The 15,893-nt window shown below is 43.1% G+C and overlaps 2 protein-coding genes across 4 annotated transcripts; both read left to right on the forward strand.

Annotated features, from left to right (window-relative positions):
• Positions 1–1,251: 1,251 nt before the first annotated feature.
• Positions 1,252–7,245, forward strand: LOC147258880 (homeodomain-interacting protein kinase 2-like). Of its 2 annotated transcripts, XM_086208976.1 has the most exons (12): positions 1,252–1,613; positions 1,719–1,904; positions 1,994–2,175; positions 2,373–2,496; positions 2,617–2,736; positions 2,811–2,900; positions 3,037–3,221; positions 3,330–3,590; positions 3,768–3,947; positions 4,072–4,251; positions 4,439–4,617; positions 4,745–5,941. In XM_086208976.1, the coding sequence occupies exons 1-10, from the start codon at positions 1,428–1,430 to the stop codon at positions 4,244–4,246; spliced, it is 1,689 nt and encodes a 562-aa protein (XP_086065102.1). In that variant the 5' UTR covers positions 1,252–1,427; the 3' UTR covers positions 4,247–4,251; positions 4,439–4,617; positions 4,745–5,941. The 2 variants fall into 2 exon arrangements, 1 of the variants encoding a protein (XP_086065102.1); XR_015117089.1 differs by lacking the exons at positions 1,252–1,613; positions 1,719–1,904; positions 1,994–2,175; ... (5 more) ...; positions 3,768–3,947; positions 4,072–4,251 and adding an exon at positions 6,949–7,245 and having other exon boundaries at positions 4,262–4,617; positions 4,745–6,827.
• Positions 7,246–9,529: 2,284 nt separating this feature from the next.
• On the forward strand, positions 9,530–15,525 carry LOC147258881 (homeodomain-interacting protein kinase 2-like). Of its 2 annotated transcripts, none has more exons than XM_086208977.1 (12): positions 9,530–9,891; positions 9,997–10,182; positions 10,272–10,453; positions 10,653–10,776; positions 10,897–11,016; positions 11,091–11,180; positions 11,317–11,501; positions 11,610–11,870; positions 12,048–12,227; positions 12,352–12,531; positions 12,719–12,897; positions 13,025–14,235. In XM_086208977.1, the coding sequence occupies exons 1-10, from the start codon at positions 9,706–9,708 to the stop codon at positions 12,524–12,526; spliced, it is 1,689 nt and encodes a 562-aa protein (XP_086065103.1). In that variant the 5' UTR covers positions 9,530–9,705; the 3' UTR covers positions 12,527–12,531; positions 12,719–12,897; positions 13,025–14,235. The 2 variants fall into 2 exon arrangements, with proteins under 2 accessions (XP_086065103.1, XP_086065104.1); XM_086208978.1 differs by adding an exon at positions 15,229–15,525 and having other exon boundaries at positions 9,761–10,182; positions 13,025–15,107.
• Positions 15,526–15,893: the final 368 nt, after the last annotated feature.

Consider the following 15,893-nt stretch of genomic DNA (forward strand, 5'->3'; position numbering starts at 1 on the left):
AGCAAGGTCATGAATCAGGACAAGAGAGGTTTTTGTCTTCACAGATGCAACAAAAAGTATACAATGGGAACAGATGGTGCTGGCACGCGGTCAGACAGAAGATTCTGCAAAATAACACAAGATCAAAAATACACACGTGCACGCAGAAGCGCTCACATAAGCACCTCCTTGAAACACATAAATACTGGAGAAGATAGTTAGATCGTTGGACTTCTTGCCCCAACGCCAGGGACGACGCATCTGCGTATGCTGACTCCAGGATCGGGGAAGACGATCTCCAGAGCTCTGTATTCTTTGCTGTTAATCTGAATAAATTCTTTTGAACTAACTAGAAGGTGTCCTCTCCAGATTTTGAACAGTGCAATATAGACTCTGTGGGTCCTTCTGATTGATTAATGATGACTTGTTGAAAAATTCCTACAGTATGTACCAGGAGGGGACACAGGCCCCCCGTTGGTCTCTATTGTATGTGAAAAAAGTGTCCCTGACTTTGAGGGCTTATAAAATCCACACCGTGTGAATTAAATAAAAACTTCTGATAACTTTAGATTTTTTAAGTGTCCTGAGTCATGTATAAAATTTTGGAAGCGATACCATGAACACCTTAGGAGGAGATAGCGTTTGTTTGGGGTGTGTAAATGTCCACATTTTGACGGTTTTGTCCATTTTGTGGACTTCCCTGGGTTTTCGGTTGGGAGTGTCAGTATATGACTTGTGCTTCTTGATGAGACAAATAAATCTGTGTTGATCCCATGTCTGTACGGCATTCCTAGGTGTAGTTATGGGCAGAAATGTGTTTTTGTCTCCCTAGGTTGTTTTTTTTGGGACTATAGACATGTTTGCCAGACCAGATGTGTGTGCAAAATTTGCTGAGTTTTTGAGCGTGTTTAGGGGGTCAATTTGAGTGTGAGTGGGCACAATAGGGCCTCCGTCCCAAAGGACCTTCTCTCCCTTTGCCTCCGTGGGTTCTCTCTGGTACTCCAGCTTCCTCCCACCGTCCAAAGACATGCATTGCAATGGTTGTCTGTCTGTACGTGTTGGCTCTGCGATGGACTGGCGACCCGTCCAGGGTGAAAACCCCGCCTCTTGCCCGTAGCTGACCCCCTCCCCCGCAACTCTTAACAGGACAGGATACCGTATTTTCTGCACTATAGGGCGCATCTGATTATAAGGTGCATCTGATTATAAGGCGCACTGTTGGTTAAAGGCTTTTAGGTGCACCTTATAGTGCGGAAAATACGGTAAGTGGAAGAAAATGGATGGCTGGATGGTTCATGTCAGTGATCACTGTTTGGCTTGTCAGTCAAGTGTTCAATCAACATCACAGACATCAAACAAGCAGTCAGATCAACCTGTCAAGTCCAAACACAAGTCCATATATGAACGCTTCCTCCTGCAATCCACTTCATACTGCAGACGGTTGAGAGATGGCATCACAATCGTTCCCACACGGTTGGATCTCCTCCAACTCTGCCACCTATAAGATTCTTTCTCTTAAGGGACAGGGCGCTTTTGGCAAAGTTGTCAAATGTGTCAACTTGGCCAACAACAAGACTGTGGCCTTAAAAATGATAAAAAATGAAGGCATTTATGGTCTCCAGGCCAAAGTAGAGGTAGGAGGACAGTGACCACCACACTCATCAAGATTTCATTATATCCCACCTGCGATGATACTTTGTTCCGATAACTCTGAAAATCGCCTCCTCAAACATCCTTAGATTGAGTTCCTGAAGAAAATGAAGCATCTGAACAAGCAAAATATTGTCATATGGAACGATGCTTTTTCCACCGGAGGACAGCTTTGTCTGGAGTTTGAGCATCTGGACAAGAGCTTGAGCGATCTGATGAAGGAGAGGCTGCACAAACCCTTACGCCTTAATCAGATTCGGCCAATTGTCTACCAGGTAAGTTCAGCCATGTTCTTCTCTGCTTTGGAAAACAGTCCAGAAACGAGGTCACGACAGCTCTTGTTGATCTTCTTTGTATTTTTCAGGTGGCAAACGCGCTGAACCACCTGAAGGAGGCTGGAATTGTTCATGCCGACCTTAAACTAGAAAACATCATGTTGGTGGACCATCAGCAGCAGCCCTATAAGGTCAAATTAATTGACTTTGGCCTGTCTTCCTTTGTGTCGGAAGTCAGGCAGGGCTTAGAGCTGCAGACCCTTCCATACCGGTGAGTAACTGGAGCCATAATTGCTCTGAGTGGATATGAATATTCACATTTTCCCCCTCATCTGTTCTCACAAACTATCATGTTTGTGACTGCAGTGTTGATTGAAGAACTCACTGTGTTTCCTATATTAATTATTCAAGTTTGATCAAAAATAATGCAAGTACACTTGATGATCTTGCCTGCTCTTTTTTTTAAAGGTGCCCAGAAATCATTTTGGGGGCTCCCTACAATGAGGCCATCGACATGTGGTCTCTGGGCTGCGTTGCTGCCGAGCTATTCATCGGTCGCATTCTTTACCCTGGGTACAATGAGTATGATATGGTTAGTACCCTCACAAGTCTCTTCTGCTCCTAATTGAGTTATTGCTCATGGGAAAGTTGTTTCCAATCATGGAAACTTTAGATTGGACCTCTGTGACTAATTTTGTGTTGTTCTCTTCAGCTACAGTTCATCAGAAACACCCAGGGTCCAATTCCTGATGGTTTAATTGCCTCTGGAAGGAAGACCTTACAGTTCTACAACAAGTTCTACGGAGATGGAACCTGGACATGGAACCTCAAAGTATGGAACTAATGATCAAGTGTCTTAGACCAAGTTCACAAAAACGAAGGCTAACAACCACATTGTCTCTTCAGTCACCAGAGCAGTTCAGCAGGATGACCAAGATTCATCATCCTTTGGAGAACTTGAAGTGCAGGCTCCGCTGCTTCGATGATCTCCTGGCAGTAAGTTGTCCTTTGTAAAAATGAGCGTACATATAATATATGCTCAAACATATCCATGAGCTTTTCTTAACAACTCTTAGAGCTATTAGAAGATCCCTCTGACCATGCTGGTATTTTGTTTGTTTTTTTTATTCAGTTCCAGCGTGACATTTCCACCAACCCCGTGGATGGACCTGTGGAGAAAGCTGATATGCTGATGTTCGTGGACATGCTGAAAGGGATGCTCCAGCTGGATCCAGGCAAGCGGTTGACGCCTCAGCAGGTGATGATGCATTCTTTTTGTAGCATGCGCCACCTGATGGATCACCCGGACACCCCCCAGTAAGTGAAAACCCAGATCACTTCTTAAAATGCCAATACAGATAAGTCTGATGATGATATTTGTATTTTGTATTCTACGGCTGAATGATTTTTTTCCTTGTCCTGCAGCTTACATTACTGCTACAAGGTAATGGCCAACTGTCAGAGGACAACTGTGTGCGTCCAGAACGGGCCTGAGTCCTCTAGGATTACCCACCAGGCCCCCCATACTGGTCCTCGGTCTCAGCCCCCATCACATCATCACAACAGTGGCCAAACCACCGAAAAACGGCAAGGGGAGAAGAGGAAACGTGATGATGAAGATGGGGCTGAGACCTCCTCTCATCTCCCGAAGAGGATAAAGCAGCAGGACGGTGGTGATCAGCACAGGTAGGCTCACCCTCCAGCAGTCTCATCATTTTGAGTTTGTACAGAAGAGATGAAGGATTTAAAGGAGATATTTTCAATCAGTCACCCATATGCAAATGTTGAAAAGACTGACGAGACTAGAGTTTTGTGTCATTTTGAGCCCAGCAAAGTTTTGAAGTGACAAATATTTTCTTCCAGGATGGCCCACCCGGTACCTGACCCTGCTCCTCCTTCCACACACAGTCGTGACAATCATCATGGACAGAGGACTGAGGAGACGATGAGAGGGCAGAAGAGAAAACGTAGTGACGATGAGCCTGTGCCCTCTTGTCATCTCCGCAAGAAGAGAAAGACAGAAGATGGTGGCAATAAGCACAGGTAAGAATTTAAAAGAAGCCGTGCCATACGGAAATGTATAAAAGACTGGTGAGAAGATTTGTCACTCCAATGTGTAATATTTTGAGCTCAGCAAAGATTTAAAGTGACAAATATTTGCCTCCAGGACGGACGACCGGGTTCCTGACCCTGCTCCTCCTTCTCGACACCAGCAGGACCCTGAAAATGGATGGCCAAACAGGGAGATGATGAGAGGGCAGAAGAGAAAGCGCAGTGACAGTGATTCTCTGCCCTCTTCACATCTCCCCAAGAAGAGAAAGAAGGAAGATGGTGGCGTTTAGCACAGGTAGGGCTCACCCTCTACATCAGTCAAATGATTTTGATCTCATTTGCAAAGGAGATTAAGAATTAACCGGAGCCATTTCAGGATCAGTCACCGATAGGCAAAAGTATAAAAAGACCTTGGTGAAAAGATTTTTCATGAAATATTTTGAGCCAAGCAAAGATCTAAAGAGATAAATATCGGCCTGCAGGATGGCCCACCCCGGTTCCTGACCCTGCTCCTCCTTCGATGCACAGCCAGGACCATGGACAGACGACTGGGGAGACAGTGTGAGGACAGGAGAGAAAGCGCAGTGACGAAGATGAATCTTGTGCGTCTTCTCATCTCCCCAAGAGGGCAAAGGACAAGAGATGGTGGCGATGAGTGCAGGTAGGGTCACCTCACATCAGTTTGATCATTATTAATTAGGTCAGAAAAGAAAAATTTGAATTTAAGATTATTTAAGATGATCTGTATTCCAATTCTAAGTATGCGATTGAAAAATATCTGTTTCCAGGATGGCCCCTCCATCTCCATATCACCATCCTCATCTTGACTCAAGGAGCAGACCATCAGCACTCATGGAATCCAGTGTAGCCGGCAGATATCCAGTCCAAGACGTCCTTGTTTGTCTGCCGCTCATTGTTTACAGTCCATACAGTAACTGAAACGGTTGCATGGGGATGAAAGAGGAAGAATATGAGAGGATGGTTAAGACGACAGCCGTTTCACCCGCTTGAATTTCGGCCCATCCGCTCATTTCAGCCTTATGTCCCATGGGAGGGGAGTATTTCGGCCAATCCTTTCGGTCTCATTGGTACACCACAAAGACGGTTTATGTCGTCTCAACCGAGGCCCACTCAAACTGAACTTGTCCAAGCCTCTCACATGAAAAATTTAAATCAGCAGCCTCCCTGTCCTAACATGTTGTATTTGTACAAATAAATGTCTTTTTTCAATCCTTCAACTGTAATTGGACAATAAATGAACAAATAAAATCTCTCCTCCAAAAATTGTCTCCATATTGCAGTGAATGTATTTGTGTTGGCCTGTGATTCTGGGAGCTCTGTTACCAGGGGCAATGACCCCCATTCTTTTCATGGCAAAGAGTTCCAAGGGAGAGTCCAGATAAAGAAGAATTCAAAATACTCTGAATGTACGTCTTATTTGAAGAACAAGAATTTCGCCCATAATCAGGAGTCCAGGGGGACCAGGAAAATCTGTTTTAGCTCATTTCTGATGCAATGGAATGGTACTGTCTCATTTTACTGACAATAGCTGACATTAATCAATTTGTTTCCAAAAAAACACAACGTCAGCCTGATAATACAACAGCGCTGGCCCTGTAGCTAACGGGCGGTGGTGGATAGCTGCTAGCTAATGTTAGCTAAATCGTTGTTGGCCCAGATCACTGGTGAACATTATCAACTAGCTAGCTATGGGGCTAGCACTGCCATTGTGCCACAGTGTGAAATCCTAACCCTTGTTTTCTGCTGCGAATACAGGTTTTGCTTTACCTTTCAGGTATCATCAATAAGCAAAAGGCAGCTGTAACGGTGTACCAGAATGGGGTTTGATTCCCTACACGTCTGTATGTGCGTGAGTTTGTCTACTTTCAGTTTATTAATCAGTTGACGGTGAACAGGAGGCGCGGGGGGAGGTCGCCAACTGAAAGAAGCCATTCAGAGGCGCAGTCAGCGAAATGCTCTGTAGAAGTTAGAGGCTTGTAGGGAAAACTCATCAGGTGACATATCGTCACCTTCTTAAATAATCGCCTATGTGATGTTTTTCAAGTTTTTCAGCAAACACAAAAAAACTGGAGACAAAACATCATAAGGAGTTGATTCAGGCAAAAAAAACTTGTCCCAAAAAAATGACTTCAGCAGTTATTTTAAGAAGGTGACGATATGCTGCTGAAACATTTTGTTGTGGGTTTTTAGGTGTCATATCTGGTAATATATAGTTTAAAACTTTACAAAGGCTTAATCTCGAGGTTGATGAAGTTACAAGTCTGTCTTTCTCCAAACAAGACGAGAGGATCCGTCCGTCATGTACAGATTTTTTACCAATTGGAAGACACTTGCGATGGGGGAGTTAACCGGCTTATGACCAATAATATCAGTACAATATTGTAACAATACAAAGCACCCTGTCAAATAAATCTGTGCCAATTTTAGTACCATTGTAGGTATAGTTACACTTTGAAAAGTTGCATAAAAATAATTGTAATGTTTGTTAAGCAAAGCTGAAGACAGCAACACATCTAAGCTGATGAAACACCTGGTCTAACAAATTATATCTAAAGCTGCTAACGTTAGCAGCAAGAAGGGATAAAAGATGAAAGTGGAGCTTTTTTTTGTCCCCTTTTTACAACAGAATTTCATGTTAATGTCCATGTCGGGAAAGTAAAGTAGCAAAAATTTCGTTCCTCATACTTCAACCAGTCGTGTCTTTTTCTTTTGTTTTGTTTTTAGCACTAAATGCCACAGCACTCCAGACCAGGTCAATCATGCAGTGTTAGCAGTGGGGTACGGAGTGGAAAATGGCATCTCTTACTGGATAGTAAAGAACTCATGGGGCACCAGCTGGGGGATGGATGGGTGAGTCTTCTGTTTACCATACCGGTCTTGTGACCGGGATCTGAGGCCACAACACAGAAAACAGTGCGAAATACTTGAGCGATAACAGGATGGTGATATGAACCATTAATTTCTCTTACAGTTATTTCCTCATCGAACGCGGGAAGAACATGTGTGGACTCGCTGCCTGCGCGTCTTTCCCAGTGGTGTGATGGCTGCATGGTGCTAAACTCCAGAAGGACGCAAAGAGATCAAATCCAACTTTTTTTTTTAATATACTGATAATAACCAGTTGCTTTTTGTGATCATTATACAGAACTGTGTTTCTGAAGAAGCACCATGAATATTCCAAACCATACCATAAAATGATCAATGCAGATTCATTATCATTCAATGATTTGTTGCTAATTTCATTAAAAAGGAAACTATATTGAATCCATGAGTCATTTGACAGTTGAGAGTGTTGCAGCTGTATAATGGCTGCATAATAATGATTGAGACACATTTCCCACAGTTGTCAAAATGATTTATCTAATTGTCGATTACATTTGAATTGTGTGGAGAATGAAACATTTTCTTACCTCGAAAAAAATGGATGTATCCTGTGTTATAAAAAGTCAAATATATGCTCTGAATAGCAGCCCCAATGATTTTTCACTTGCCAAGAATCACTATTTGGTAGAACAACAACAAAAAAACATATTGAATTTAATCATTTTATGTCAATAGAGCATAAATAAGAGGGGTTATTCATCATATGCAGATAAACAAATTTATATGAAAATTAAAGCAGCAAGCAGTGTGCCTGAGCCTCCATGTGCCAGTGGCTGGGTCGCAGGAGTCTCCCTGAATCCAACGGTGTATTTGGTAAATAGGTGGGACTTGTAGTTTAGGAGTTAGGAACCTCAGTGTGATGCAAAGTTTGAGTGCAGAGCTGAGAGCTGTGCCTTTAAGAACCCCCTCCCCTGCTGCTGTCTGCCTCCTGTGTGAGAGTGGAGAGCAGAGGAGGACTTTTGGACAGTTTTTAGTGTGAAAAAGTCTCCTAATTCCCCAGATGTTGTCCATAAGTGGAATGTAATGTCACATTTTTGTAGGGATTTTTATCAGGAATTCAGTGGTGTGTTTTGTGAAGGTGTGGGAGTTATAGTTTAGACGTGACAAGTGAGTGTTTGAGAGTATTGTAGATAAACTTATTCATATATTTGCTTTAACTGTAGATTAATCCATACATATATATTTGCTCAAACTGTAGTCAAATTTATACATATATTTACTTAAAATAGAGTGCAGGAAACAAGGCAGTGAAGCGCAGACCAGATTGTATAAGAGTGGACACAGGTGAAAAGGTCACAACAGGGAACAGCAGGAGTGTAGCTCATGGCTAGCATCACTCCCTCAAGCTAATTAAGTCAGAACAGAGTCCACAGAATTTCTACGGTAGCATGAAGTAGTGGGAGTCAGAAGTAGATAAGAGCAAGGTCATGAATCAGGACAAGAGAGGTTTTTGTCTTCACAGATGCAACAAAAAGTATACAATGGGAACAGATGGTGCTGGCACGCGGTCAGACAGAAGATTCTGCAAAATAACACAAGATCAAAAATACACACGTGCACGCAGAAGCGCTCACATAAGCACCTCCTTGAAACACATAAATACTGGAGAAGATAGTTAGATCGTTGGACTTCTTGCCCCAACGCCAGGGACGACGCATCTGCGTATGCTGACTCCGGGATCGGGGAAGACGATCTCCAGAGCTCTGTATTCTTTGCTGTTAATCTGAATAAATTCTTTTGAACTAACTAGAAGGTGTCCTCTCCAGATTTTGAACAGTGCAATATAGACTCTGTGGGTCCTTCTGATTGATTAATGATGACTTGTTGAAAAATTCCTACAGTATGTACCAGGAGGGGACACAGGTCCCCCTTTGGTCTCTATTGTATGTGAAAAAAGTGTCCCTGACTTTGAGGGCTTATAAAATCCACACCGTGTGAATTAAATAAAAACTTCTGATAACTTTAGATTTTTTAAGTGTCCTGAGTCATGTATACAATTTTGGAAGCGATACCATGAACACCCTAGGAGGAGATAGCGTTTGTTTGGGGTGTGTAAATGTCCACATTTTGACGGTTTTGTCCATTTTGTGGACTTCCCTGGGTTTTCGGTTGGGAGTGTCAGTATATGACTTGTGCTTCTTGATGAGACAAATAAATCTGTGTTGATCCCATGTCTGTACGGCATTCCTAGGTGTAGTTATGGGCAGAAATGTGTTTTTGTCTCCCTAGGTTGTTTTTTTGGGGACTATAGACATGTTTGCCAGACCAGATGTGTGTGCAAAATTTGCTGAGTTTTTGAGCGTGTTTAGGGGGTCAATTTGAGTGTGAGTGGGCACAATAGGGCCTCCGTCCCAAAGGACCTTCTCTCCCTGTGCCTCCGTGGGTTCTCTCTGGTACTCCAGCTTCCTCCCACCGTCCAAAGACATGCATTGCAATGGTTGTCTGTCTGTACGTGTTGGCTCTGCGATGGACTGGCGACCCGTCCAGGGTGAAAACCCCGCCTCTTGCCCGTAGCTGACCCCCTCCCCCGCAACTCTTAACAGGACAGGATACCGTATTTTCTGCACTACAGGGCGCATCTGATTATAAGGTGCATCTGATTATAAGGCGCACTGTTGGTTAAAGGCTTTTAGGTGCACCTTATAGTGCGGAAAATACGGTAAGTGGAAGAAAATGGATGGCTGGATGGTTCATGTCAGTGATCACTGTTTGGCTTGTCAGTCAAGTGTTCAATCAACATCACAGACATCAAACAAGCAGTCAGATCAACCTGTCAAGTCCAAACACAAGTCCATATATGAACGCTTCCTCCTGCAATCCACTTCATACTGCAGACGGTTGAGAGATGGCATCACAATCGTTCCCACACGGTTGGATCTCCTCCAACTCTGCCACCTATAAGATTCTTTCTCTTAAGGGACAGGGCGCTTTTGGCAAAGTTGTCAAATGTGTCAACTTGGCCAACAACAAGACTGTGGCCTTAAAAATGATCAAAAATGAAGGCATTTATGGTCTCCAGGCCAAAGTAGAGGTAGGAGGACAGTGACCACCACACTCATCAAGATTTCATTATATCCCACCTGCGATGATACTTTGTTCCGATAACTCTGAAAATCTCCTCCTCAAACATCCTTAGATTGAGTTCCTGAAGAAAATGAAGCATCTGAACAAGCAAAATATTGTCATATGGAACGATGCTTTTTCCACCGGAGGACAGCTTTGTCTGGAGTTTGAGCATCTGGACAAGAGCTTGAGCGATCTGATGAAGGAGAGGCTGCACAAACCCTTACGCCTTAATCAGATTCGGCCAATTGTCTACCAGGTAAGTTCAGCCATGTTCTTCTCTGCTTTGGAAAACAGTCCAGAAACGAGGTCACGACAGCTCTTGTTGATCTTCTTTGTATTTTTCAGGTGGCAAACGCGCTGAACCACCTGAAGGAGGCTGGAATTGTTCATGCCGACCTTAAACTAGAAAACATCATGTTGGTGGACCATCAGCAGCAGCCCTATAAGGTCAAATTAATTGACTTTGGCCTGTCTTCCTTTGTGTCGGAAGTCAGGCAGGGCTTAGAGCTGCAGACCCTTCCATACCGGTGAGTAACTGGAGCCATAATTGCTCTGAGTGGATATGAATATTCACATTTTCCCCCTCATCTGTTCTCACAAACTATCATGTTTGTGACTGCAGTGTTGATTGAAGAACTCACTGTGTTTCCTATATTAATTATTCAAGTTTGATCAAAAATAATGCAAGTACACTTGATGATCTTGCCTGCTCTTTTTTTTTTAAAGGTGCCCAGAAATCATTTTGGGGGCTCCCTACAATGAGGCCATCGACATGTGGTCTCTGGGCTGCGTTGCTGCCGAGCTATTCATCGGTCGCATTCTTTACCCTGGGTACAATGAGTATGATATGGTTAGTACCCTCACAAGTCTCTTCTGCTCCTAATTGAGTTATTGCTCATGGGAAAGTTGTTTCCAATCATGGAAACTTTAGATTGGACCTCTGTGACTAATTTTGTGTTGTTCTCTTCAGCTACAGTTCATCAGAAACACCCAGGGTCCAATTCCTGATGGTTTAATTGCCTCTGGAAGGAAGACCTTACAGTTCTACAACAAGTTCTACGGAGATGGAACCTGGACATGGAACCTCAAAGTATGGAACTAATGATCAAGTGTCTTGGACCAAGTTCACAAAAATGAAGGCTAACAACCACATTGTCTCTTCAGTCACCAGAGCAGTTCAGCAGGATGACCAAGATTCATCATCCTTTGGAGAACTTGAAGTGCAGGCTCCGCTGCTTCGATGATCTCCTGACAGTAAGTTGTCCTCTGTAAAAATGAGCGTACATATAATATATGCTCAAACATATCCATGAGCTTTTCTTAACAACTCTTAGAGCTATTAGAAGATCCCTCTGACCATGCTGGTATTTTGTTTGTTTTTTTTATTCAGTTCCAGCGTGACATTTCCACCAACCCCGTGGATGGACCTGTGGAGAAAGCTGATATGCTGATGTTTGTGGACATGCTGAAAGGGATGCTCCAGCTGGATCCAGGCAAGCGGTTGACGCCTCAGCAGGTGATGATGCATTCTTTTTGTAGCATGCGCCACCTGATGGCTCACCCGGACACCCCCCAGTAAGTGAAAACCCAGATCACTTCTTAAAATGCCAATACAGATAAGTCTGATGATGATATTTGTATTTTGTATTCTACGGCTGAATGATTTTTTTCCTTGTCCTGCAGCTTACATTACTGCTACAAGGTAATGGCCAACTGTCAGAGGACAACTGTGTGCGTCCAGAACGGGCCTGAGTCCTCTAGGATTACCCACCAGGCCCCCCATACTGGTCCTCGGTCTCAGCCCCCATCACATCATCACAACAGTGGCCAAACCACCGAAAAACGGCAAGGGGAGAAGAGGAAACGTGATGATGAAGATGGGGCTGAGACCTCCTCTCATCTCCCGAAGAGGATAAAGCAGCAGGACGGTGGTGATCAGCACAGGTAGGCTCACCCTCCAGCAGTCTCATCATTTTGAGTTTGTACAGAAGAGATGAAGGATTTAAAGGAGATATTTTCAATCAGTCACCCATATGCAAATGTTGAAAAGACTGACGAGACTAGAGTTTTGTGTCATTTTGAGCCCAGCAAAGTTTTGAAGTGACAAATATTTTCTTCCAGGATGGCCCACCCGGTACCTGACCCTGCTCCTCCTTCCACACACAGTCGTGACAATCATCATGGACAGAGGACTGAGGAGACGATGAGAGGGCAGAAGAGAAAACGTAGTGACGATGAGCCTGTGCCCTCTTGTCATCTCCGCAAGAAGAGAAAGACAGAAGATGGTGGCAATAAGCACAGGTAAGAATTTAAAAGAAGCCGTGCCATACGGAAATGTATAAAAGACTGGTGAGAAGATTTGTCACTCCAATGTGTAATATTTTGAGCTCAGCAAAGATTTAAAGTGACAAATATTTGCCTCCAGGACGGACGACCGGGTTCCTGACCCTGCTCCTCCTTCTCGACACCAGCAGGACCCTGAAAATGGATGGCCAAACAGGGAGATGATGAGAGGGCAGAAGAGAAAGCGCAGTGACAGTGATTCTCTGCCCTCTTCACATCTCCCCAAGAAGAGAAAGAAGGAAGATGGTGGCGTTTAGCACAGGTAGGGCTCACCCTCTACATCAGTCAAATGATTTTGATCTCATTTGCAAAGGAGATTAAGAATTAACCGGAGCCATTTCAGGATCAGTCACCGATAGGCAAAAGTATAAAAAGACCTTGGTGAAAAGATTTTTCATGAAATATTTTGAGCCAAGCAAAGATCTAAAGAGATAAATATCGGCCTGCAGGATGGCCCACCCCGGTTCCTGACCCTGCTCCTCCTTCGATGCACAGCCAGGACCATGGACAGACGACTGGGGAGACAGTGTGAGGACAGGAGAGAAAGCGCAGTGACGAAGATGAATCTTGTGCGTCTTCTCATCTCCCCAAGAGGGCAAAGGACAAGAGATGGTGGCGATGAGTGCAGGTAGGGTCACCTCACATCAGTTTGATCATTATTAATTAGGTCAGAAAAGAAAAATTTGAATTTAAGATTATTTAAGATGATCTGTATTCCAATTCTAAGTATGCGATTGAAAAATATCTGTTTCCAGGATGGCCCCTCCATCTCCATATCACCATCCTCATCTTGACTCAAGGAGCAGACCATCAGCACTCATGGAATCCAGTGTAGCCGGCAGATATCCAGTCCAAGACGTCCTTGTTTGTCTGCCGCTCATTGTTTACAGTCCATACAGTAACTGAAACGGTTGCATGGGGATGAAAGAGGAAGAATATGAGAGGATGGTTAAGACGACAGCCGTTTCACCCGCTTGAATTTCGGCCCATCCGCTCATTTCAGCCTTATGTCCCATGGGAGGGGAGTATTTCGCCCAATCCTTTCGGTCTCATTGGTACACCACAAAGACGGTTTATGTCGTCTCAACCGAGGCCCACTCAAACTGAACTTGTCCAAGCCTCTCACATGAAAAATTTAAATCAGCAGCCTCCCTGTCCTAACATGTTGTATTTGTACAAATAAATGTCTTTTTTCAATCCTTCAACTGTAATTGGACAATAAATGAACAAATAAAATCTCTCCTCCAAAAATTGTCTCCATATTGCAGTGAATGTATTTGTGTTGGCCTGTGATTCTGGGAGCTCTGTTACCAGGGGCAATGACCCCCATTCTTTTCATGGCAAAGAGTTCCAAGGGAGAGTCCAGATAAAGAAGAATTCAAAATACTCTGAATGTACGTCTTATTTGAAGAACAAGAATTTCGCCCATAATCAGGAGTCCAGGGGGACCAGGAAAATCTGTTTTAGCTCATTTCTGATGCAATGGAATGGTACTGTCTCATTTTACTGACAATAGCTGACATTAATCAATTTGTTTCCAAAAAAACACAACGTCAGCCTGATAATACAACAGCGCTGGCCCTGTAGCTAACGGGCGGTGGTGGATAGCTGCTAGCTAATGTTAGCTAAATCGTTGTTGGCCCAGATCACTGGTGAACATTATCAACTAGCTAGCTATGGGGCTAGCACTGCCATTGTGCCACAGTGTGAAATCCTAACCCTTGTTTTCTGCTGCGAATACAGGTTTTGCTTTACCTTTCAGGTATCATCAATAAGCAAAAGGCAGCTGTAACGGTGTACCAGAATGGGGTTTGATTCCCTACACGTCTGTATGTGCGTGAGTTTGTCTACTTTCAGTTTATTAATCAGTTGACGGTGAACAGGAGGCGCGGGGGGAGGTCGCCAACTGAAAGAAGCCATTCAGAGGCGCAGTCAGCGAAATGCTCTGTAGAAGTTAGAGGCTTGTAGGGAAAACTCATCAGGTGACATATCGTCACCTTCTTAAATAATCGCCTATGTGATGTTTTTCAAGTTTTTCAGCAAACACAAAAAAACTGGAGACAAAACATCATAAGGAGTTGATTCAGGCAAAAAAAACTTGTCCCAAAAAAATGACTTCAGCAGTTATTTTAAGAAGGTGACGATATGCTGCTGAAACATTTTGTTGTGGGTTTTTAGGTGTCATATCTGGTAATATATAGTTTAAAACTTTACAAAGGCTTAATCTCGAGGTTGATGAAGTTACAAGTCTGTCTTTCTCCAAACAAGACGAGAGGATCCGTCCGTCATGTACAGATTTTTTACCAATTGGAAGACACTTGCGATGGGGGAGTTAACCGGCTTATGACCAATAATATCAGTACAATATTGTAACAATACAAAGCACCCTGTCAAATAAATCTGTGCCAATTTTAGTACCATTGTAGGTATAGTTACACTTTGAAAAGTTGCATAAAAATAATTGTAATGTTTGTTAAGCAAAGCTGAAGACAGCAACACATCTAAGCTGATGAAACACCTGGTCTAACAAATTATATCTAAAGCTGCTAACGTTAGCAGCAAGAAGGGATAAAAGATGAAAGTGGAGCTTTTTTTTGTCCCCTTTTTACAACAGAATTTCATGTTAATGTCCATGTCGGGAAAGTAAAGTAGCAAAAATTTCGTTCCTCATACTTCAACCAGTCGTGTCTTTTTCTTTTGTTTTGTTTTTAGCACTAAATGCCACAGCACTCCAGACCAGGTCAATCATGCAGTGTTAGCAGTGGGGTACGGAGTGGAAAATGGCATCTCTTACTGGATAGTAAAGAACTCATGGGGCACCAGCTGGGGGATGGATGGGTGAGTCTTCTGTTTACCATACCGGTCTTGTGACCGGGATCTGAGGCCACAACACAGAAAACAGTGCGAAATACTTGAGCGATAACAGGATGGTGATATGAACCATTAATTTCTCTTACAGTTATTTCCTCATCGAACGCGGGAAGAACATGTGTGGACTCGCTGCCTGCGCGTCTTTCCCAGTGGTGTGATGGCTGCATGGTGCTAAACTCCAGAAGGACGCAAAGAGATCAAATCCAACTTTTTTTTTTAATATACTGATAATAACCAGTTGCTTTTTGTGATCATTATACAGAACTGTGTTTCTGAAGAAGCACCATGAATATTCCAAACCATACCATAAAATGATCAATGCAGATTCATTATCATTCAATGATTTGTTGCTAATTTCATTAAAAAGGAAACTATATTGAATCCATGAGTCATTTGACAGTTGAGAGTGTTGCAGCTGTATAATGGCTGCATAATAATGATTGAGACACATTTCCCACAGTTGTCAAAATGATTTATCTAATTGTCGATTACATTTGAATTGTGTGGAGAATGAAACATTTTCTTACCTCGAAAAAAATGGATGTATCCTGTGTTATAAAAAGTCAAATATATGCTCTGAATAGCAGCCCCAATGATTTTTCACTTGCCAAGAATCACTATTTGGTAGAACAACAACAAAAAAACATATTGAATTTAATCATTTTATGTCAATAGAGCATAAATAAGAGGGGTTATTCATCATATGCAGATAAACAAATTTATATGAAAATTAAAGCAGCAAGCAGTGTGCCT

Source organism: Aulostomus chinensis, chromosome 7, assembly GCF_037954235.1.
Source record: "Aulostomus chinensis isolate RoL2024-O1b breed Wild chromosome 7, RoL_Achi_v1.0, whole genome shotgun sequence".
Lineage (NCBI taxonomy): Eukaryota > Metazoa > Chordata > Actinopteri > Syngnathiformes > Aulostomidae > Aulostomus > Aulostomus chinensis.

Excerpts from the sequence above, each read along its gene's own strand:
- LOC147258880 (XM_086208976.1), top strand. The coding sequence starts at position 1,428 with ATGGCATCACAATCGTTCCCACACGGTTGGATCTCCTCCAACTCTGCC. Across the intron at positions 1,905-1,993 it reads TTCGGCCAATTGTCTACCAG|GTGGCAAACGCGCTGAACCA; the intron begins GTAAGTTCAGCC and ends TGTATTTTTCAG. Across the intron at positions 2,497-2,616 it reads GGTACAATGAGTATGATATG|CTACAGTTCATCAGAAACAC; the intron begins GTTAGTACCCTC and ends TGTTCTCTTCAG.
- LOC147258881 (XM_086208977.1), top strand. The coding sequence starts at position 9,706 with ATGGCATCACAATCGTTCCCACACGGTTGGATCTCCTCCAACTCTGCC. Across the intron at positions 10,777-10,896 it reads GGTACAATGAGTATGATATG|CTACAGTTCATCAGAAACAC; the intron begins GTTAGTACCCTC and ends TGTTCTCTTCAG. Across the intron at positions 11,502-11,609 it reads GCTCACCCGGACACCCCCCA|CTTACATTACTGCTACAAGG; the intron begins GTAAGTGAAAAC and ends CTTGTCCTGCAG.